Source organism: Quercus robur, chromosome 6, assembly GCF_932294415.1.
Source record: "Quercus robur chromosome 6, dhQueRobu3.1, whole genome shotgun sequence".
NCBI lineage: Eukaryota > Viridiplantae > Streptophyta > Magnoliopsida > Fagales > Fagaceae > Quercus > Quercus robur.
In genome coordinates, this window is record NC_065539.1 from 5,755,796 (window position 1) to 5,778,561 (window position 22,766).

The 22,766-nt window shown below is 37.1% G+C and overlaps 1 protein-coding gene across 1 annotated transcript; it reads left to right on the top strand.

Annotated features, from left to right (window-relative positions):
- Positions 1–3,798: 3,798 nt before the first annotated feature.
- LOC126732446 (E3 ubiquitin-protein ligase ATL6-like) lies at positions 3,799–10,935 on the top strand. The gene is made up of 2 exons (XM_050435296.1): positions 3,799–5,351; positions 10,881–10,935. Exon 1 carries the CDS (start codon positions 4,364–4,366, stop codon positions 5,330–5,332), a length of 969 nt encoding a protein of 322 aa, XP_050291253.1. The 5' UTR covers positions 3,799–4,363; the 3' UTR covers positions 5,333–5,351; positions 10,881–10,935.
- The last annotated feature ends 11,831 nt before the right edge of the window (positions 10,936–22,766 follow it).

The window sequence follows — 22,766 nt, forward strand, 5'->3', positions numbered from 1 at the left end:
TAGCAAGGAAAAAGAGATTTCTTATTCAAGTTCTTCCTCAAGCTGGCCAAGAAGGGGTGGTTCTTTTAATACATAGTCCTCAGTTATACAATGATCACTTTCTATCTCTATTTCCCTATTTCTCTTTCTGAACTTTTTTTTTCTCATCCATCATACAGGAGGACCCTCCTTCCTATATATAGTGGCTTGGATTGCATCTCAGCTTTCCACTTGGATGGCCGTTGATCCCTTCTTAAATACTTGTCCCATTACTGTCTTGCTAGCAGTGGTAGAGTAGGTTGTAGGCTGTGGGAGTACTGTTTAGGAGTCATTCTGTCATTAATGCAACAGACTGAGTTGGTATAGTACATTAAATGTGGAGGTGATTGATACTTTATCTAGAAACTTCTTCCTTCCCTTACTTACACGTCACTACTACCTTCCTCGGCCTCCAACCTTATGGCCTTGGTGCTTTGTTTCCAGTCTCTTGAGAAGTATTTGCTCCTTGGGCTCCTCAGGTGGACTGTCCTCCTCGATTTCCCTAATTGGGTTATCTTGACTGGATTGGACCTGATCTGATGAATAGTTAGGCCCAGTTGCCCCTCGAGAGGATTCCTACTTCATTATTCCATCTCTTCGGACTTCCCCCTCCCACGTTACTGATTCTCATCTAGATCCACCACTAATATCATTTTTTTTAAACTTAATTGACACTTATACATTATTGTAAAATTGTTGTAAAAATATTGTGTCTATTTTTATTCTTTTTATGAAAATCATGCATACAAAATGTATGGAAATAAAATCCAGAATTTGGGGGGGGGGGGAATTCATATTTATTCTTAGAAAAAATTAAATTGCTAGGTATAATTATTATACTATTATATATCTAATAATTTTTTTTGGAAAATTTTGGGGGAACCTTGACCCCCCCTCGGCCCTAATGTGGCTCAACCACTGATTAAACTAAACTTCCACACAAGAGGTTACTAGTAAATTTGTCTTTAGATACAATGAAACAAGTGTTGGGTTTTGTGGAGTTTAGTTATGTTTGATTTGGTTGACAACTCGACCTGATCTAAATAATGTTGCGTGATTTTTTAACCCATTGTGAATCCAGTACGCAGGATGTAGAAAACGAAGTTTTGGTGATTAGGGTTTGTTGTTGTCGTTTTTTGAGAGACTGAAACACTGTACTGCTGTACTTTGTATTTTTCCTTGATAATAGTGAAATCTCTGCAACTCCATAGACATAGGCAAATTGCCGAATCACGTAAATACTGTTTTGTTTCTCACAAGTTTGGGAATTTCGGGTTAATTTCCTTTGACGTGTGTTTCTTCTATTTTTGTTTCTTACAAGTTTGAGAATTTCGGGTTAATTCCCACTACAAGAATTCTTCAAATAACAATCTTGGAGAATTCTATAACTTTCTCTAAGAGAGTAAAACTCTTCATAAAAGGTTATATGCATACACAAGAGTTGCCTTTGGAAAAACAATATTGGAAAATCGCTCTGGTTAGTACAAGTATTAAAATTTGTGTCTTATCTATTACTAGCTGTTTGAAACAAAAATTCTCCCTCCTTTTTTTTTTTTTTTTGGTGCGCGCGCGCACAATTTTGCAAATACTATGCATTCTATAACCAGCTAGCTCAAGTGAGCTTAACCTTACTCAAGCAATATTTATGAACTCACTGAAGCGGTTGTCAAGCAAGCTCGAGCAAGCATCGACTTGACCTCACTAATGCTCGTTTGTGCTCATTTGTACATCACTCAAATTCCACTCGATGCTCGGTTAAGTGTTGATCGACACTTTAAAATTATCCATACACCCTTTATGTGACCTAATTGAATTGTTGCTTGTATAGTGACCTCACTCAAGCAAGCCACTAGATTTTTCAATTTTAACTTGAATTTTCTCTCCAATATTTTACTTTCCAATTGTGGTAGAAAGAGACGACGTGCATGTACAAGGAATGACGATGATTAATACTTATATTTAGTTTTTTTTTTTTTTTTTTTTTAATAATTTTTTGTATCTGCATAAAGAGAGTTTGTGTTTTGGGATATGTTAGTTTTTAAAAATAAATATCTTTTTCTCAATTTAGGGGAATAATTGAGGAATAAATAGTCTCTATAATGAAAATGCAAATAGACTATATAACTATTCTACATGAATAAAAATAATCATTTTATTATAGGATTTATTTTTATATTATAAACATGCCTTTACTAAAATGCATCAACAATTGTTACCAATGTTTATGTAAGTAAATAGATATTCAGAAGAAGAAAAGAAAAAAACGCAAATAGATGCAAGCTCCCTTTTTTCTTTCATAAAAAAATTTGTAAGTAAATATATGCAAGTTCTAGATTTCTAACTAAAAAGATTTGAGAAGAAAAATATATTCGTTACTAGCACTTAATTTTAGAGTATTACTTTATAAAATTTTAAAATATTCCTCATTGATAAAATTAACATGCTTAGTCAATGAGAAGAAACAGTAAAATAAAAAATCAAGTAAAACCAAGAGAGTGAGAGTGAGGCTTTCTTACAACATGAACTTCAAAAATTCTAAAGATGTATACTTTGTCATTACTTATACATGTGTCAAGGGGTGATTTGATTATTTTTCACCAAGTATTAGTAGTGGTCCTATTTGTAAGTGATGTAACCCAATCGCAAGTTCACAAATGTGCAGGTAATGGTAAAGTGTGTGTCCTTGTAAGTATTGGAAACAAAATCTAAAATTATTTCTTGTTGAGAAAATTAACATGCTTAGTCAAAAAAAAAAAAAAAAATCAAGCAAAATTAAGAAAGAGAGAGAGAGATGGACTTTTTTTTCAAACACCCAATCTTAAAATATTCATTGTTGAGAAAATTAGAATGCTAAGTCAATGAAGAAGAAACAATTAAATAAATCAAAAATCAAGCAAAACCAAGAAAAAGAGTGAGAGTGAGGCTTTCTTACAAACACCAACTCCAAAAAATTCTCCAGTAGTGAGACACACATTTTAAGACGCTCTGTCACACCTTATACATGTATCAAGTTGGTGATTGGATTATTTTCACTAAAAAACTAATGTAATCTAGGTAAGGTCCATGTCCTATAATAATTGAACTTGCAGTCTAGCATCATCTCATCTGTAGTCACTCTCGGCAGTCCCCTCTTCTGTTTCATTATAATAACTCTTAGCAGTCTCTCCCTGCAGTTTTGTTTTTATTTACATTTCTGTGCAACCAAACATGCTTTATACACAGTAGCAGCATAGACAATAAGGTCTATGTCCTAAAATAATTGAACTTGCAGTCTAGCATCATCTCATCTGTAGTCACTCTCGGCAGTCCCCTCTTCTGTTTCTTAGCAGTCTCTCCCTGCAGTTTTGTTTTTATTTACATTTCTGTGCAACCACACATGCTATATTCACAGTAGCAGCATAGACAATAAACTTGCATATGATCACTTGTTCCTTTTCAACACATGAACACCCGCATGATATCAATCCACAACTCCATTTGCATGTTGACCAAACATAGATTTAACACCTATTGCCAGATGATCTCCAAACAACTAATCAAGCAATAGGTAAAAATACAAGTACACAACACATTCCCATTGTAACCTCATTTGGCAAAACTCAAGCAACTCACTCAATAACCTGTCACAACAAGTGGATAACTTATTCTAATTTCTGACCAATAGATATCAAATGAGTGATTTGCAATTCCAAAAGAAAACCCCACCATTTTCCTGTTCAAGCAGCCAAGACAAGATAGCAACTCTCACAATGGATTCCCTAGTAATATAATTCCAGATAAACTCTAAACAATGAAACCGGTTTTCTGACAGTAACACCTATACGACTCTCTCTCTCTACCAGCGCCCATGGTTTACCAAGCCGCCGTCGAAATCACACAAAAAACCCGTGTGTCTAAAATGTAGACAGAACCAGATTCCACCTCCTGAAAGTAATTTTTATCGCACACGTCGCTTTCCTCTCTCAGGTACTCTAGCTCAATCTAGACCATGTATCAAACTTCCATTCAATATATATACCTTTCATTCCTTCAAATTAGTCAATGACTTCAACACATATACCAAATCCCAAAAAGACAAAGTGCTTATGGTTATTTTATTAGAACACTTCCACTATTGCTTTTCAACCCAACTAAGAAGAACCCAATTAGCCTCAAGAATCATAATTGCCCATGCCACGTGGCAAAATTCCATCAAAAGCCACCCCTACGAAGCTAGCACCCCACTTCGTTTTCTTCCCGCTCACTCTACAACGGTTTCTTGTTCCTCTACGTTTCTAGGAAACTCCGCCACTTTGTTTCTTTGCTTTATTCTAAAGTTTAGAATAAGAGAAAAATCCATTTCCTAATGAGACCCAAGATCAATCTCAGCCGTCCGATCATTCCCTTTCCTTGTCTAGTAGTACTACTACTCCTCCTCTCGCTGCCTCACCACAGTGCCAATGCACAGTCAGGCACAAATTCAACAGTCATTCCGCCCGCCGACGTGAATTTTGACCATCCCGCGGCGCTGATCATCGTGTTCATCGTGTGGGCTTCCTTCTTCGTGGCTTTCTTTTGCATCTTCCTTACTGATTGCGTAGACACAGGCGCCGGTCCAGTCAATTCCGCGAACCGGTCTAGTAACTGTGGCCTAGACCGGGCCGTGATCGAGGCCTTCCCGATCTTCGAGTTCAAAAATCTCAGAACCGTGAAAGTAACAGCAACAACGCTCGAGTGCGCGGTGTGCTTGGGCGAGTTCGAAGACCACGAAACGCTGCGTTTGTTGCCCAAGTGCAGCCACGCGTTCCATCCCGATTGCATCGACGCTTGGCTAGCTTCTCACGTGACGTGTCCGGTTTGCAGAGCTAAGCTTACGAAGAATGATACTACTACTACTACTACTGCGGCTACTACTACAACAACGGTGGAATCAACCGAGTCGACTCAGGAAACTGGTGGGGTTCAAAACGACCACGTTGTGATCAACGTCGGCGACGACGACGACCCACCGAGGGGGAAATTCTTGAGGTCGCACTCGACGGGTCACTCACTGAGTCAACCCGGCGTAGAGATTAACACGGAGAGGTACACCCTGATATTGCCAGAGGAGGTGACGAAGCAAAAGCTCAGGCGCTCGAGTAGTTACGACGTCGTTTTCTGCGCAGTAGAGAGCTTGAGATACACACCGCCGTTTGTTTCTATTGGGGGTTCCGGTAAGTTAACGGGCGGTGAAGGAAGCGCAAAGGGATTCTTCACGTCCGTTAAGTGGCCGTTACATCGGCTTGGTGTAAAGGCTGGGGGACCCGAAGATTTGTCGGCTACGTCTCCGGTTTGATTGTGAATGAAAATTGTAGGCTAGTTCATTCTACTTTACTCATAGTTATCACTCACTTTGTTAATTCATCTTTTTAAATTATATATTGATAAATTCAAATGTAATTATTCATCCTTTTAAATTATACATTGACAAATTCAATTTGCCTAATTATATGACTCATGTCATAATTTATTATTATTATTTTTTTGATAAGGTCATAATTTATTGTTAGTGGTAGGCTTATTAGAAGGGTTATTTTTTTATTATATTTTTAATTACATTGTGGTGGGGGTAAAGTTGTATTGATGCACTTCAAAAAAAAAAATTATTATTATTATTATTATTCCAAACCCCCTTCTTCAACATTCGAATAACTAAAGAAGGTGTGTAAAGATAGAAGATCATCAGTAGCAACTAACAAGTTCAGATTGTTAAACAAAATAAGAAGACCAAAACGACTTGTAGTTTGGTATTGAGACTTGAAACGACTTGCAGCTTATAGTATCAGTTAGTGACAGAGTTAGTTAGAATAGAAGACATGTGTTCCTAACCTATTGGACCATTAGAAAATCTGTTAAGCATCATTTTGTTAGAGTTTGTTAGATTTTAATGTTTGCATAAATATTTTAAATCCTTTGTAATCTATTTTAATTAATCAATACTACAAATTCCTTTTTTTGGATTCTAGATATTCTCTCGAGAATTCTTTCTAGAATTGCTTTTCTTTTCAAGGTGGAGGGAAAGTAGAAAATACTTCATGTAAGGACTCAATTTGTAACGATTCCAAATTGATATTGGATTCGTACGTTAAAGGCCCAAACAATAAAATTTGTAGAGCGTGGGCTGAAAGGTTAGGCCTTGGTCACCGGACAGTGGTTGGTCACGATGTTCATACAGAGGTGAACCATGTTTGCCCTAGAAGTCTTTCTCCTCGACATGGCCTGAAAAACTCTGGTTCTTGGCCTTTTTTCCCAGCCTCTTTTCTGGATTGCTTACTTCTCTTTTTATACTAGCCTTTACCCTCCCTCTAACGTCCACGTGTAGGTTCAGCTTTCTAGTGCTGATACTACGTGTAGGTTCAGCTTTCTAGGGCTGATACTTGTCCTATCAGCTCATACCCAAAGTGGTTGGGGGTGGTTGTAAAAGCTGAAAAACATGGCTCTGTCAGGCGCAGAGTATTTAATTGCAGTAATGACAGCCTTTTACTTGGGCCGCTCCTACACTGTGCTCGCCCTTTCTTTTAGGAGCACTCTGGGATGCTGAGGACAAAATCATCCTTGGCTATATCCCTAAGCCATTTGGACTTTCATTATATGTCTTCGGCAATGCCTTTCCTCGGCTCGAGCCTTGGGCCCTAATGTAAAGTGGGCCGGGGTCATAAATTCTCTGGCCCCACAATAGCACCTCAAAATCCTGCTGTCTGACCCCTTGGTCGAAGAGGAGGGTTTTGATGTTGTCGGGCCTATATCACGGCTTGCCCAACTTTGTCCTCCATCAATGTCGGTGTCTCTTCATTTGCCTGGGAAATGTTCCTGGTTATGAGACATTCCCTTAGCTTTACTCACGCCGCGTTCTTGCCGTTTCGGTGCACGAGGTGGATCTTTAATAAGTTCCCTTTATGAGGCAACGTAAATCCAACGGTTGAAGATGGCGTTGGGAGTTGGGTGGGACTTATCCCGTTTGTAGCTTTTCTTGAAAATCTGTACAGATTAAATGCCACCAGACTTGCCTTCCATATAAAAAGCAAGATAGGAGGTCATTTCCTTTACGTACAGACCCCTCAATCTTTTCAAATCCCTAAACCTCCAGTTGTGCTCAAAGTACTCACTACCAGTGTGATTAAGCCTTAGGGAGTGATATGGTTAAGGCAAAGATGGGGGTGAAGGGACCACACCCTCTCCAGAAGCACTAGGTCTCTCCGAGACTCAAGATGGCCCGGTCAAGGCAAGGGAGACAGAGACTCAAGATATTTCTCCCCCTTGATAAGGCGGGAAAGAAGCCTCTTCTTCCTTCAGCCAAAATCCGAAGCAGGTGTTGGTCGCATCAGATTTTTGGTGCGATAGCATTGGGGTTTCTCATCGTCGATACCATCTGCTCTCTCTCGAGCGCTGCTAATATGGCACTTGCCTGATGGGAGTCAGAGTTGGTACGGGGACTAGGCATCCCTGCTTCCTCCTCTCTTCCTTCGCTGGTGTCCCCTTTTGCCTCCGCTTTTTCTTCTCTTCCATCACTGGGGGCATCTTGGTGCTTCTGCTTTTTCTCCCCTTCCATCAATGGGGCCATCTTGACATGCTTAGTCGCTACTAGAGCAGAATTTTAAAGGATTTATCATTCCCTTGTATCTTTTTTCTTTTTTCTTTTCTTTTTGCTTCTGTAGTTAGCTTCTGATATAGACTTGCTTAAGCCCCTCATTGTATGCTGTACTATTTCTTTGTTTTAATAAAAGATGACTTTATTTTATTCTACGTATTCTTTCTTTTCTGCAATAGTTATTTTGTAAATGAATGTGCTGGGTTTTTTTTTTTTGAATGATACTTAGGGCCGAAACCCTTGTTAACAAAAAGCTATTATTTTAAACTTATTGAGACTAACAGGCACAATAATGCCAACTTGAAGAAGGTTATACATATAAGACTAACCGTGATAACAGCTGAGTGCTCTGTATTGCATACGAGGTGATCATCTGAGGAAGGGTAACACAAAATGAACTATCCGAGAGGGTCGCCGAGTACTAGGGTGCTTTGCCATGTTCCTGACAGCATTCATAGCCTTAACCATTTTTGGTATCCGGTCTGAGGACCGAGGTATGACTGTACCGGGCCTAAACACTCGTTTGCATTAGTTTCCTTAGAACTGGGGATCCGATGATAGGGTGGGATTTCCATTCTGTCTAGGACTTAATCCATTTTCTAATGACTAATCTCACCATAGGTCTGAGTCCAAGGACCATGCAATACCTTGATTCTGTTCAAAACTTAGATTTTCTTTAAGTAGTTGGTTTCCCTATAGGCTTGAGTCCGAGGACTATGCAATACCTTGGTTCTGTCCAAAATTTAGATTCTATTTAAGTAGTTGGTTTCCCCATAGGTTTGAGTCCGAGGACCATGCAATACCTTGGTTTTGTCCAAAACTTAGATTTTTTTTAAGTAGTTGGTTTCCCCATAGGTTTGAGTCCGAGGACCATGCAATACCTTGGTTCTGTCCAAAACTTAGATTTTCTTTAAGTTTCGAGGACTGGCCCATTGGCCAAGGTGTGGGGCGTTGACTTGATGTTGGAAGCCCCTAGAACTGACCGTGCCACCGATGCTTCGAAGCGTAGCCCCTAGTGGAACTTTATATTAGGACAACAATAGCGTGTTGCTGGAAATGACGGAGGGGCTTTCTCAGGCCCCTGCTTGATAGGAGCTCGATCCATCACCTGTGCCAATGCACAAGCCTTTCCCACAGACGGCGCCAATTGTAAGGACTCAATTTGTAACGATCCCAAATTGATATTGGGTTCGTACGTTAAAGGCCCAAACAATAAAATTTGTAGAGCATGGGCTGAAAGGCTAGGCCTTGGTTACCGGATAGTGGTTGGTCACGATGTTCATACAGAGGTGAACCATGTTTGCCCTAGAAGTCTTTCTCCTCGGCATGGCCTGGGAGGCTTTGGTTCTTGGCCTTTTTTCCCAGCCTCTTTTCTGGATTGCTTACTTCTCTTTTTATACTAGCCTTTACCCTCCCTCCAACGTTCACGTGTAGGTTCAGCTTTCTAGGGCTGATACTTGTCCTATCAGCCCATACCCAAAGTGGTTGGGGGTGATTGTAAAAGCTGAAAAGTATGGCTCTGTCAGGCGCAGAGTATTTAATTGTAGTAATGGCAATCTTTTACTTGGGCCGCTCCTACACTGTGCTCGCCCTTTCTTTTAGGAGCACTCTGGGATGCCGAGGACAAAATCGTCCTCGGCTATATCCCTAAGCCATTTGGAATTTCATTGTATGTCCTCGGTGATGCCTCTCCTCGGCTCGGGCCTTGGGCCCTAATGTAAAGTGGGTCGCGATCATAAATTTTCTGGCCTCACACTTCACTATTGAATTAGAGCATCTAGTGGATTCTGTTAAGTGCCATGTTTCTTTCCTGACTAGTTTGGAGGGCAACTCTTGTCTAGGATTTTATTTAAAATTATTACTCTTTTTTTTTTTTTTTTTTTTTTTTAAAGTTCGAGTAGAGATTTAGTACCCGTTTGGGTACAGCTGAAATAGACCTGCGTTTGCATTTCAGCATTTTACTTTCTTTTTTTTTTGAGAACGTGCACGAGCGTTTTTTTTTCTTTTCTAGTGGGTCCCATGTACTGTTCACGGGACCTACAAATCTTTTTTTTAATAAAACTTTCATTAAAAATGGGACACAACATTATTCACACATTTAAAAATTTTGTTACAGTGTTTTCAGTTTTCAATTTTCAACAAAATAAGCGGTATTCAAACATATCCTTAAACTGATATTTTCATTGGACCAATTGAGCTACATAATTAGTTGAATAAAAAAAAGCTTTGAGTTGTGGGACCCAACCCGGAAAGAGAGAGACAACCTGGGCTATGAGCCCAATTTGTGTAGAAGATGCTTAAATAGGTCATAAATACCAACTATAAGATGAGAAAATTTGTATGGATTGTGTAACGTTATCTTTGAAGTGAAGCCCATAGACCATAAAGCCTATCACGTTAAGTGAAGTGAAGTCAAGTAATTTAGCTTAATAAGAGGCCCATTTCTTCTAGAGAAATTCGAAAGAAAAAAGGCTACCCCGTACGTAGACAATTATAAAGAAATTATTTGGGCTTTGATATCCTAATCTTATGATATGATTTTTTTTTTTTTTTTTTTTTGAGGTCATGATGTTGCTTTTGAGTTGGTAGTCGGTACTACCTGAAGAAAGAGAGTGTGTAAACGCGGTAAAAAAAAAAAAAAAAAAAAAAAGGCTTGAAGCCTTGAAGCACAAACAGTGACTTCTGGATTTGCCAAGACCAAAAGACTTTCGTGTAGACTAAACCATGTATTGTTAAAGACTAGTCTAAATGGCTTTTTGGTAACTAACAACGACATTTCTGATCATTTGAAAGTGGGATTCTCAACCAACACAGTTACACAAATCAATCGTACCCACTTGTAGTTAAGTTAAATTCTTTATGATCATCTTCATCAATAAATTATTTCCAGTGGTTGATTAAAAATTAGAGCAAGCTGCTTTAGTTTGACAATACAACCTCTGACAAATGTCTATAATTTGTTGAAGACCAAAAAGTCATATGTATTATAATTTTACTATTAGCAATAATTTAATCTTTAATTTTTTCAAGTAATAATTAAAAATTTGCATAGTTTTTAATAATTTTCCAGCAATCCCAATGATCTTTTTAGGACCTTTAAATATATGCAAATAAGTATATAACTACGTCATGTGATATTGTTAGAAACGTCAGTTTTTGTTAACTGTGGCCTTTCACTTAAAATGATATGTAAAGGTTGGGGGACCCGTAGATTTGTCGGCTACGTCTCCGGTTTGATTGTGAATGAAAATTGTAGGCTAGTAAAAACTATTGTGTTCATTATATTTTACTCATAGTTATCACTCACTTTGAGCATTTGCAGCAGTGGAGCTAAAAAATTATAATGCTATTTTAGCTCCACTAATATAGCAAAAAAGGCTTGCAGTAGTGGAGCCAAACCCATAAAATTTAGTTGATTTGTTATAGTACACATCTATCTATAGATGTGCACTGTAGCACTCATCTAAAAAAAAAAAAAAAAAATTTTAATCGAACTCTCGATTAAAATAATAAAAACTCATTTTATTTTTTTCATTATTTTATTCTCTCACCGTGGACTCTCAGTTCTCTCCAGCTCTCATCTCTCTCAAGCTTTCATCTCCCAGCTCTCATCTCTCTTCAGCTCTCTGTCTCAGCCGTCCCAGCCCACGCCGTCGCTGTCGCTCCTCACCACCATTCTTCCTTTGTTCAACCTCATGAAATGCCTGTCCTCCTTCACCAGCCTCTCGTTCACGTCCTCGCCTCCAGCGAACGACACCGAAGGGCATCGCAAGAACACGAACCAACTAAACGGTGTCAAACTGGTGAAGAGAATCCACTCCCCGACATCGGAATCGCCTCGATGTCTCAGCCGATCCTTGGAGTGGTGGTGGAGAGCGAAACCGCCGACGAAACTGAGCGCCGGAGCGATGAATTCCAAGGAATTGACGGAAGGGAACCGAGAAACTAGGGATTGGAAGAGGTCTTCGAACTCGAACTGGGAACAACGGAGAAGCGAACTACGCGTCGTTTGCTTGAGCCTTGATTTGGGTTTTTTTTTTTTTTTTTTCTCTGCTATGGACTGGTGGTGGTGGTGGTGGAGGAGGATGTTTGTGCTGTGTGGTGGTGGTGGAGGATGTTTATGCTGTGTGGTGGTGGTGATATATTATTTTATTATAGTAGAAATATTATTATTTTATTGTAATAGAAATATTATTTTATTGTGATGAATATATTATTTTATTGTGTTGAAAGCTAAAATAGATCCATTGCTGTAGCATGTGTGTAGGTAAAATAGATAAAGTAACTTTTAGTGGAGCTAAATTGCTACTGTTGTGGATGCTCTTCATTCATCTTTTTAAATTATACATTGACAAATTCAATTTGCCTAATTATATGATTTATGTCATATTTTATTTATTTTGATAAGGTCATAATTTATTGTTAGTGGTAGGCTTATTAGAAGGGTTATTTTTTATTAAAATTTTTAATTACATTGTGGTGGGGTAAAGTTGTATTGACGCACTTTAAAAAAAAAATTTATTATTATTATTCCAAACCCCATTCAAAGTGTGTAAAGATAGAAGATCATCAGTAGCAAGATCAGATTGTTCAACAAAATAAGAAGACCAGAACGACTTATAGTTTGGTATTGAGACTTGAAACGACTTGCAGCTTATAGTATCAGTTAGTGGCAGAGTTAGTTAGAATAGAAGACACGTGTTCCTAACCTATTGGACCATTAGAAAATCTGTTAAGCGTTTAGCGTCATTTTGTTAGAGTTTGTTAGATTTTAATGTTTGCATAAATATTTTAAATCCTTTGTAATCTATTTTAATTAATCAATACTACAAATTCCTTTCTTTGGATTCCAGATATTCTCTCTAGAATTGCTTTTCTTTTCAAGGTGGAGGGAAAGCAGAAAATACTTCACTATTGAATTAGAGCATCAGGTAGCAGATTCTGTTAAGTGCCATGTTTCTTTACTGACTAGTTTGGAGGGCAACTCCTGTCTAGGATTTTATTCAAAATTATTACTCCTTATATATATTTTATAGTTCGAGTAGAGATTTAAACTGATATTTCCATTGGATCAATTGAGCTACATAATTAGTTGAATAAAAAAAAGCTTTGAGTTGTGGGACCCAACCCGGAAAGAGAGAGACAAACTGGGCTATGAGCCCATATGTGCAGAGAGAGTATGGGCTATGAGCCCAATTTGTGTAGAAGATGCTTAAATAGGTCGTAAATCCCAATTACAAGATGAGAAAATTAATATGGATTGTGTAACGTTATCTTTGAAGTGAAGCCCATAGACCATGAAGCCTATTTCATTAAGTGAAGTCAAGTCAGTAATCTATATCTATATATATAATAATAGGTAAAGTTGAGAGAAAATTCAATTATATTTTAAATTGGATTCCAATTGTTGTCTAATTTTGCACCACGTGTCCTATTTGGGTTTTTTAATTTTTTTTTTTCTAAGTGAGTTAATGAGGTGCAAAAGAAGAAATGTCTAATATAAATAAATCATTAAAAAATCAATAAAAAAAAAACTCATGTGTATATCTAAAAGAAATTAAAAAGAGAGAGAGAGAGAGAGAGAGAGAGAGAGAGAATAATTTGAATCCATATATATATATATATATATGTAATTGTAATTTTTTTTAATTGTACCATGCATATGCACGGGTTATACACTAGAATATATTAATAGCCAAAACTAAGAGAAATCTAATTAAATTCTAAATTAGAATTTAATTTTGTGCCACGTGTCTCATTTAATTTTATAATTTTTTTGTCAAGTGAATTATTAGGTGCAAAAATCAAAGCGTTTAAATTCAATTAGATTCTAAATTAAATTTTAATTGGAGTTCAATTTTGATGAATTATATATATATATATTGTAGGGACTCAATTTGTATCGATCCCAAATTGGTATTGAGTTCGAACGTTAAAGGCCCAAACACCAAATTGATATTGGGTTCGAACGTTAAAGGCCCAAACAATAAATTTGTAGAGAGTAAGCTAAAAGGCTAGGCCTTGGTGAACGGACAGTTGTTAGTTATGGTGTTCACGATGATCGCACAGGGGTGAACTGAGCGTATCTAAGAAAACGTTCTCCTCGGCACGGCCTAGGTGGCTCTGGTTCTTGGCCCTCGTCTGAGGAGTTTAATATTCTTATTACCCCTTTTGTGCTAGGTTTTTCCTCCTCTAGAGACGATACATCATTTTCCTTTTATACTAGTTTTTCCCCTCCCTCGAACGTCCACGTGTAGGTTTAGCTTTATAGGGCAGATACTTGTCTTATCAGCCCATATCCAAAGTGGTTGGGGGTGGTTGTAAAAACTGAAGAGCATGGCTCTGTCAGGCGCAGAGTACTTAATTGCAATAATGGCAGCCTTTCTCTTGTTCTTTGTCGCTACACTATTCAGGGATCCTTTCCCCATTAAGGCGGTCAGGATGTTTGTTGGCGCATTCAATGCGGAGGTGACAGTTTTCCTTGAACTGCTCCTACAATGTACTAACCCTTTCTTCTAGGAGCGCTCTGGTGGCTGACTTTGATGGCGTGCCGTTCCTTCCTTCTAGGTTTTGGGACGCCGAGGACAGGATCGTCCTCGGCTATATCTTTAAGCCATTTGGACTTTTGTTGCATGTCTTCAACAACACCTCTCCTCGGCGTGGGCCTTGGGCCCTAATGGAAAGTGGGCCGAGATCACAAATTCTCTGGTTCCACAATAGCCCCTAAAAATCCTACTGTCCAGCTCCTTGGACGAAGAGGAGGGTTTTGGTGACATCAGGCCTATGTCATGGCTTGCCAAGTCTTGTCCTTCATCAATGCCAGAGTCTTTTCGTTTGCCTGGGACACGCTCTTGGTTGTGAGACATTCTTTTAGTTTACCCACGCCGCGTTCCTGCCGTTTCGGTACACGAGACGCACCTTTAATAAGGTCTCTTTATGAGGTGACGCAAATCCAACGGCTGAAGACTGCTTTAGGAATTGAGCGGGACTTATCTCGTTTGCAGTTTTTCTTGGAGATTTACACAGATTAAATGCCACCAGGCTTACCCCCTATGTAAGAAGCACGACGGGAGGTCATTTCCTTTATATGCAAACCCTTTAAGCTTTTCAAATTCCTAACCCTTCAATTGTGCCCAAAGTCCCCACTACCAGTGTGACTGAGCCTTAGGGGGTGATATAGTTAAGGCCAGGATAAGGGTAAAGGGACCACACCCTCTTCAGAAGCCTTGGGTATCTTCGAGATCCAAAATGGCCCGGTCAGGGCAAGGGAGACAAAGACTCAAGACATTTCTTCCCCTCGATAAGGGAAGAAAGGAGCCTCTTCTTCCTTCAGCCAAAATCCGAAGCAGGTGGAGGTCGCATCAGATTTTTGATGCGATAGCACTGAGATTTCTCATCGTCGGTACAATCCATTCTCACTCGATTGCTGCTAATACGATGCTTGCTCGATTGCGGTTAGAGTTGGTATGGGGATTTGGCATCCCCGCTTCTTCCTCTCTTCCATCATTGGTGCCACCTAGGTGCCTCTGATTCTTCTTCTCTTCCATCACTGGTGCCACCCATACTCGCTCAGTCGCCGCTAGAGTAAGGTTGTGGACCAGATGACTCTGCTTCTTCTTCTCTTCCATCACTAGGGCCATCCAGACTCGCTTAATCGCTGTTAAAGCAAAAATTGAAGGATCTATCGTTCCCATGTATCCCTTTTTTTTGTTTTTGTTTTTTGTTTTTTTTTTTTTTTTTGTTTCTGTAGTTAGCTTCTAATATAGGCTTGTCTTAAGCCCCTTTTTTGTATGTTGTACTACTTCTTTGTCTAAAAAAAGATGACTTTATTCCATTTTGCATGCTCTTTCTTTTCCGCAATAATTATTTTGTGAATGGATGTGCTGATATCCTTTTCTTTCGAATAATACTTAGAGCCGATGCCCTTGTTAACAAAGAGTTATCACTTTTAACTTATTAAAACTGACGGGCACAACAATGCTGACTTTAAGTAGGTTAACCATATGAGATTAACCGGGATAATAGCTGAATGTTCTGTATTGCATAGGGGATGATCACCTGAGGACGTGTAACCTAAGATGAACCATCCGAGGGGGTCGTTGGGCACTAGGATGCTTTGCCATGTTTCAGACGATATTCATAGCCTTAACTTGTTTTGGGCATCCGGTTTGAGGACCGAGGTATGACTGTACCGGGTTTAAACACTCGGTTGTGTTAGTTTCCTTAGAGCTGGTGGTCCGAGGACCGTGCGAGATTTCCATTCTGTCTAGGACTTAAGCCTTTCTTAATGTAGTTAGTTTCTCGTAGGTTTGGGTCCGAGGACCATGCAAGACTTTGGTTCTGTCTAGCATTTTCCTTTTGAAGTAGTCGGTTTCCCCATAGGTTTGAGTCCGAGGACCATGCAAGACCTTGGTTCTATCTAGCACTTTCTTTTTGAAGTAGTCGGTTTCCCCATAGGTTTGAGTCTGAGAACCATGCAAGACCTTGGTTCTGTCCAAAACTTATATTTTCTTAAAGTAGTTGGTTTCCCCATAGGTTTGAGTCCGAGGACCATGCAAGACTTTGGTTTTGTCCAAAACTTATATTTTCTTAAAGTAGTTGATTTCCCCATAGGTTTGAGTTCGAGGACCATGCAAGACCTTAGTTCCATCAAAAACTTATATTCTCTTAAAGTAGTTGGTTTCCCCATAGGTTTGAGTCTGAGGACCATGCAAGACCTTGGTTCTATCCAAAACTTATATTTTTTGAAGTAGTTGGTTTCCCCATAGGTTTGAGTCCGAGGACTATGCAAGACCTTGGTTCTATCCAAAACTTATACTTTCATGTACCGCGAGGATTAGCCCCTCGGCATATGTGTGTGGCATAAACTTTACGTTAGAAGCCCCTAGAACTGCCCGTGCCACTGGCGCTTCGAAGTGTAGCCCTGAGTGGGAACTGAGTTAGGGCAACAACCGTGTGTTGCTGGAAATGATGGAGAGGCTTTCACATAGTTTGCACCACCGCCAAAACTATTTCTTTTGAGAGACCCTTGTTGACAGGGGCTTGATTCCACCATGACTAACCGCCACCTGCGCCAACGCACAAGCCTTCCCACAGATGGCGCCAATTGTAGGGACTCAATTTGTATCGATCCCAAATTGGTATTGGGTTCGAACGTTAAAGGCCCAAACACCAAATTGATATTGGGTTCGAACGTTAAAGGCTCAAACAATAAATTTGTAGAGAGTGGGCTAAAAGGCTAGGCCTTGGTGAACGGACAGTCGTTAGTTCTGGTGTTCAAGATGATCGCACAAGGGTGAACTGAACGTATCCAAGAAGACGTTCTCCTCGGCATGGCCTGAGTGGCTCTGGTTCTTGGCCCTTGTCCGAGGAGTTTAATATTCTTATTACCCCTTTTGTGCTAGGTTTTTCCTCCTCTAGAGACGATACATCATTTTCCTTTTATACTAGCTTTTCCCCTCCCTCGAACGTCCACGTGTAGGTTTAGTTTTATAGGGCGGATACTTGTCTTATCAGCCCATAGCCAAAGTGGTTGGGGGTGGTTGTAAAATCTGAAGAGCATGGCTCTGTTAGGCGCAGAGTACTTAATTACAGTAATGGCAGCCTTTCCCTTGTTCTTTGTCGCCACACTGTTCAGGGGTCCTTTCCCCATTAAGGCGGCCAGGACGTTTGTTGACGCATTCAATGCGGAGGTGACAGTTTTCCTTGAACTGCTCCTACAATGTACTCGCCCTTTCTTCTAGGAGCGCTCTGGTGGCTGCCTTTGATGGCGTGTCGTTCCTTACTTCTAGGTTTTGGGACGCCGAGGACAGGATCGTCCTCGGCTATATCTCTAAGCCATTTGGACTTTCGTTGCATGTCCTCGGCAACACCTCTCCTCGGCGTGGGCCTTGGGCCCTAATGGAAAGTGGGCCGGATCACAAATTCTCTGGTCCCATATATATATATATATATATATATATATATATATATATATGTAATTATGATTATTTTTAAATGCATAGGTTGCATACTAATTTAGCTTAATAAGAGGCCCATTTCTTCTAGAGAAATCTGAAAGAAAAAAGGCTACGCCGTACGTAGACAATTATAAAGAAATTATTTGGGCTTTGATATCCTAATCTTATGATATGAATATATATATATATTTTTTTTGAGGTCATGATGTTGCTTTTGAGTTGGTACTAGCTGAAGAATGAGAGTGTGTAAACGCGGTAAGAGAAGAAAAAAAAAATGAGGCTTGACCAAAAGACTTCTGGATTTGCCAAGACCAAAAAGACTTTCGTGTAGACTAAACCGGGTATTTTTAAAGACTAGTCTGTATGGCTTTTTGGTAACTAACTACGACATTTCTGATCATTTGAAAGTTGGATTCTCAACCAACACAGTTACACAAATCAATCGTACCCACTTCTAGGAAAGGCATGCATCATGCATGTGAATCATGAATGTGATCCAATCACAGTCACAGTGGTTGACAAGGAAGCTTGTAACTTGGGGTGGCAATTCGTATTTACGCGTTAGTAGGGGCGGCGCTACATTATTCTTAATGGTTCAAATGAACCCCCTGACTTCAAAAAAAAAAAAAATTATATATATAAAATATTTTTTTTTTGTTAGTTTAATACTATAATTTTTTCTTAAAAGTATTTTTGCATACCTTGATTTAAATTTTGCACATTTTTATTATAAGTATTTCCAGCTCTAAGAATAAATAGTAAGTGTTTGTGAATTGTAAGTGTCACTATTTTTTATAAATTTATATTATGTGTGTGAGTGTGTCTAATATTAATTGTGTGCATTACTTTTTGTTATAATGTTATTTGTGTGAATTATTATATGTGTGGATGTTTGTGTGTACAATATAAATATAATATAAATTTATATAATTTAATAATTAGGAAATATAGATGGTTTGTTACATGTGTGTGTATTGTTATCATGATATAATAACTTTTTGTTATAAAGTTAGTAAAATTTAAAGAAAAAAAATTGTAAAGTTAGTAATTGTCCAAGCATTTAATTGGTGAAGTAGACATTAGTGTATAATTTTATGTATGAATGAGTGTGGTTGTGTGTGTCAATAATTAATACAAAACCAATGAGTTTAGTTTAGTCATTTAGTTTAAAATATTTTTATAAAAACAATAACAAATAGATAATAAAAATTGCATAAAAATAAAAATGTTAGATAAACTTAACAAAATAAAATGATTGTAGGCTCACACCTACCTACATTGGCAATAGATACTCATAATTCAAAATTTGAATACTTGTAGAAGGAAATTGTAAAACTTCATGTATTAATATTTTTTTTTTTTTTGGGGTCAGTAACTCTATATATTCAAGTTTTTTTTTATTAAAATTTTTTAATGAACCCCCTAAACAAAATTCTTGGAGCTGTCACTGCTGTTAGGTTTGTGTCATGTCAACTCATGAGTATTCGACGATATAGGTCAACACTAACCCAACATGTTTATTAAACGGGTCAAGATTCCTCAACCCTAACACGACCTATTTATTAAACAAGTCAATCGTGTTGACCTATTTATCAGATTTTATCAAAATGAAAAAAAAAAAAAATTATGAAAAAACAAACAAATAAAATTTTTATAATATAAAATTCAGAACTAATAAGTAATTGCATAACAAATAATCATTTGAAACCAAAGCATATCACAATATCACAAATAATAATCACAATATGTCAAAAAAAAAAAAAAAGCCACAACAACTAATAAGTCTATATACCTAGAGTTTGAAGGGTATATTGGTAAAATGTCATTTAATTAAAAGGGTCAAAAGGGTTCTATATGCTCAACACTAACCCAACCCGTTTATTAAATGGGTCAGCCATGTCAATCCGAATATGACACGAACCCTTAAACCTCAACTCATAACCTGCTAATTTTATATCGTGTCGTGTCGGGTTCGTAGGTTGTGTCCAATTTTACCACCCCTACTTTTAACGTTGAAGGATTCAATTAATTGTCTTGTAAGGACAAAAGACTTCATGATTTGAATTAAGTCAATTGAAATTAAAAAAAAAAAAAAAGAGATTCTATTAAAAAAAAAAGAATTAAATAATTGATAAACATTATGATTAGTATTATTATAAGTTATTGTGTAATATATATATATATATATATATATATATATATATAAGGTTCGATTGACATTTTAAGAATTTTGGCCTTTAGCAACCAAATTTTCAGCGATGACCAAAAAAGCATCACTATTAAGCACACATTTCCTCCATAGCACACATTGACTATAGAGGGAATTTTTTCCCACTTTTGAAAAGTAGTAGGAATTAAACTTTTAATGTTGACAATTAATTTTATAGCAGCACAACTATCGTCGTTATATATATAATAGTCATCTTTTAGTGATGACCTTGTGTGTCATCGTTCATATGTGGTAAAAAAAAATATAATAAATATATTATACATATAATTTCTTTAAGAAAAAAAAAAAACCAAATTAGTTCTTATATTTTGGTAATAATCAATTTGATCATTGTTATTTTCAATTTGTATTTATATATAGAATTATATATTTATATTTTATTATTTAAAGAATATATGGTGTTTTAAGATTGTTTGGAAAGTTGCCCCAGGAGGGGTGGCCCAGCGGTGTGGGATCCCGCGTGCATGCTCATGGTCCCATGTTCGAGTCGTGGCGGGTACCATGTGGGGGGGGATTTATGGCATGCAATGCGCCCCACACTCTGGCTCTCTTGGGGTGCTAGGGTGAGGTCTATGGCGTCGCGGTCACAGTAGCTATGGCTCAATCCAACATTCTCTAGCGGGGGGGTGCCCCTATTAGGTCACGCCCTGGGGGGTAAGTCACATATGGTGGCCCCCCCCCCCCCCCTTTTTGTTCATCAAAAAAAAAAAGATTGTTTGGAAAGTTTACTTATAGAATATAATTTAAACTCAATTCAAAAATATATATTAGAATAATGACGTGTAAAATTGTAAGGCTCAATAATTTATATGGCATAATATTATGGTGTAGTCAAGTTAGTCGAACTCCAGTTCTCTTATTTGAGAACAAAAAACTTTACTAGTTGAGCTAAATAATTAAAACCTACTTATATTTAGAATTTTAATATTTCATATTTTCTTTAAATAGTAGGATAATAATATATTATTTCACGTACAAACATAATCATAACAAACACCTAAAACTAAAATATATAATTACATACTTGCATATATTTAAACACAATCATGATAAATAATTAAATATCTGTTAGTGGTAACAATAATGATAAAATTTCATATTTAAAACAAAAAACAAAATTAAAAAAAAGTTATTAAATGTTTCAGTCAGTGTTATTAAACCCAACTTGGCCCGGCTAGTTGGACCGGTAATCCGGTGACCAGGCACATAGACCGGTTTGAGTTATCAATTGGATCAGATGTGCATAAGATCCAGTCAAAACTGGTGAAACCTAGCGGGTTCTAAGTAAACCGTGTGACCCGACTGGGTTTTAATAACCCAGTTGGGTTTGTGAATTGTGTAAAATTATATTAGTAGGTCAATTTCATTAACTTTTTTTTTTTTGTTTAATATGTGATAATATAGTAGTTTAAATAAGAGAAAAATTTAATAAATAAATACACTTTTCAATTTCACGAAGCCAATTAGCACGTAGGTATGAGTATATCAATATATGTATATAATTTATTACTTAAAACTTTTTCTTTTCTCTTCTTTTGTTTATATTTTTTGGGCTTTATTTGTTTATTTCTTTAAGTTTAAGTCTGTAAAAAAAAATTTCCTCTTTTGTTTATATATATATATATATATATATATATATATATTTAATTTTTAAAATCAATATATTTGACCACGCAGTTCGATTGTTGACCCGCTGATTGAATCAGTGACCCAATGACCCGGCTCATACATCGGGCCAACGTCCGGCCCAAATTTAATAACTATGGTTTCAGTGCATCCTAAGGATTTGACTAGGGTATATTAAAGGGAAGCCCGTAGTCTAATACGAGGCAATACTTACTTAGAATTTCCTTGAAAAAGAAAGATGACCCATGCCTTTTTTTTGTAAATTTGACTATCTTTATATGTAGTGATAAAACTTTACTACCAAGATAACAATTATACAAATTTTTTTTATTATTTTTTGTGTATCACTTTATATTCTATCAATCACAATTTATCATTTATTGATTTTATTTTCTTTATAAAATAATTAAAGTTTAAAATGAAAAAAAAAAATTATACATAATAAATTATAATTGGTAAAACATAAAGTAATACAAACAAATGGTGCAAGGATTTATAATTTTATATTCGAGAGGATATATATTCCAAAGATAAGAATGGCCTGATTGAAACTTTCCCGCATCATATTTTTCAACCACAAGGAAGAATGAAAAGCACCTACAACAACAAAAGCACACACCACTGTACATATAAGATCTAGTCAAAACTGGTGAACCCTGGCGGGTTCTAAGTAAACCGTGTGACCCGGTTGGGTTTTAATAACCCAGTTGGGTTTGTGAATTGTGTAAAATTATATTAGTAGGTCAATTTCATTGACTTTTTTTTTTTTGTTTAATACTCCATCCGTCCCATTTTGTGTGTCCTGTTTGAAAAGTCAAACTTTTTAAGGAAACATCATTTATTGTCTTGTCTACCTTTTAAAAATGTATAAGTTTTCAAAACTGCCCTTAAATAAATTTATCAAAAAATTGAATTAGTAAATTAATAAGGGTATAATAGGAACATTAGTAAATTAATAACTTTTATTTTTAGAAACAGGACAATATTTTGGGACATCCCAAAATGGAATAGAGGACAAACAAAGTGGGACGGAGGGAGTATGTGATAATATGATAGTTTAAATAAGAGAAAAATTTAATAAATAAATGCACTTTTCAATTTCATGAAGCCAATTAACACGCAAGTATGAGTATATAAATATACGCTATATAATTTATTACTTAAAACTTTTTTTTTTCTCTTCTTTTGTTTATATTTTTTGGGCTTTATTTGTTTATTGCTTTAAGTTTAAGTCTTTAAAAAAAAATTCTTTTATATATATATTTAATTTTTAAAATCAATTTATTTGACCATACGGTTCGATCGTTGACCCGTTGATTGAATCAAT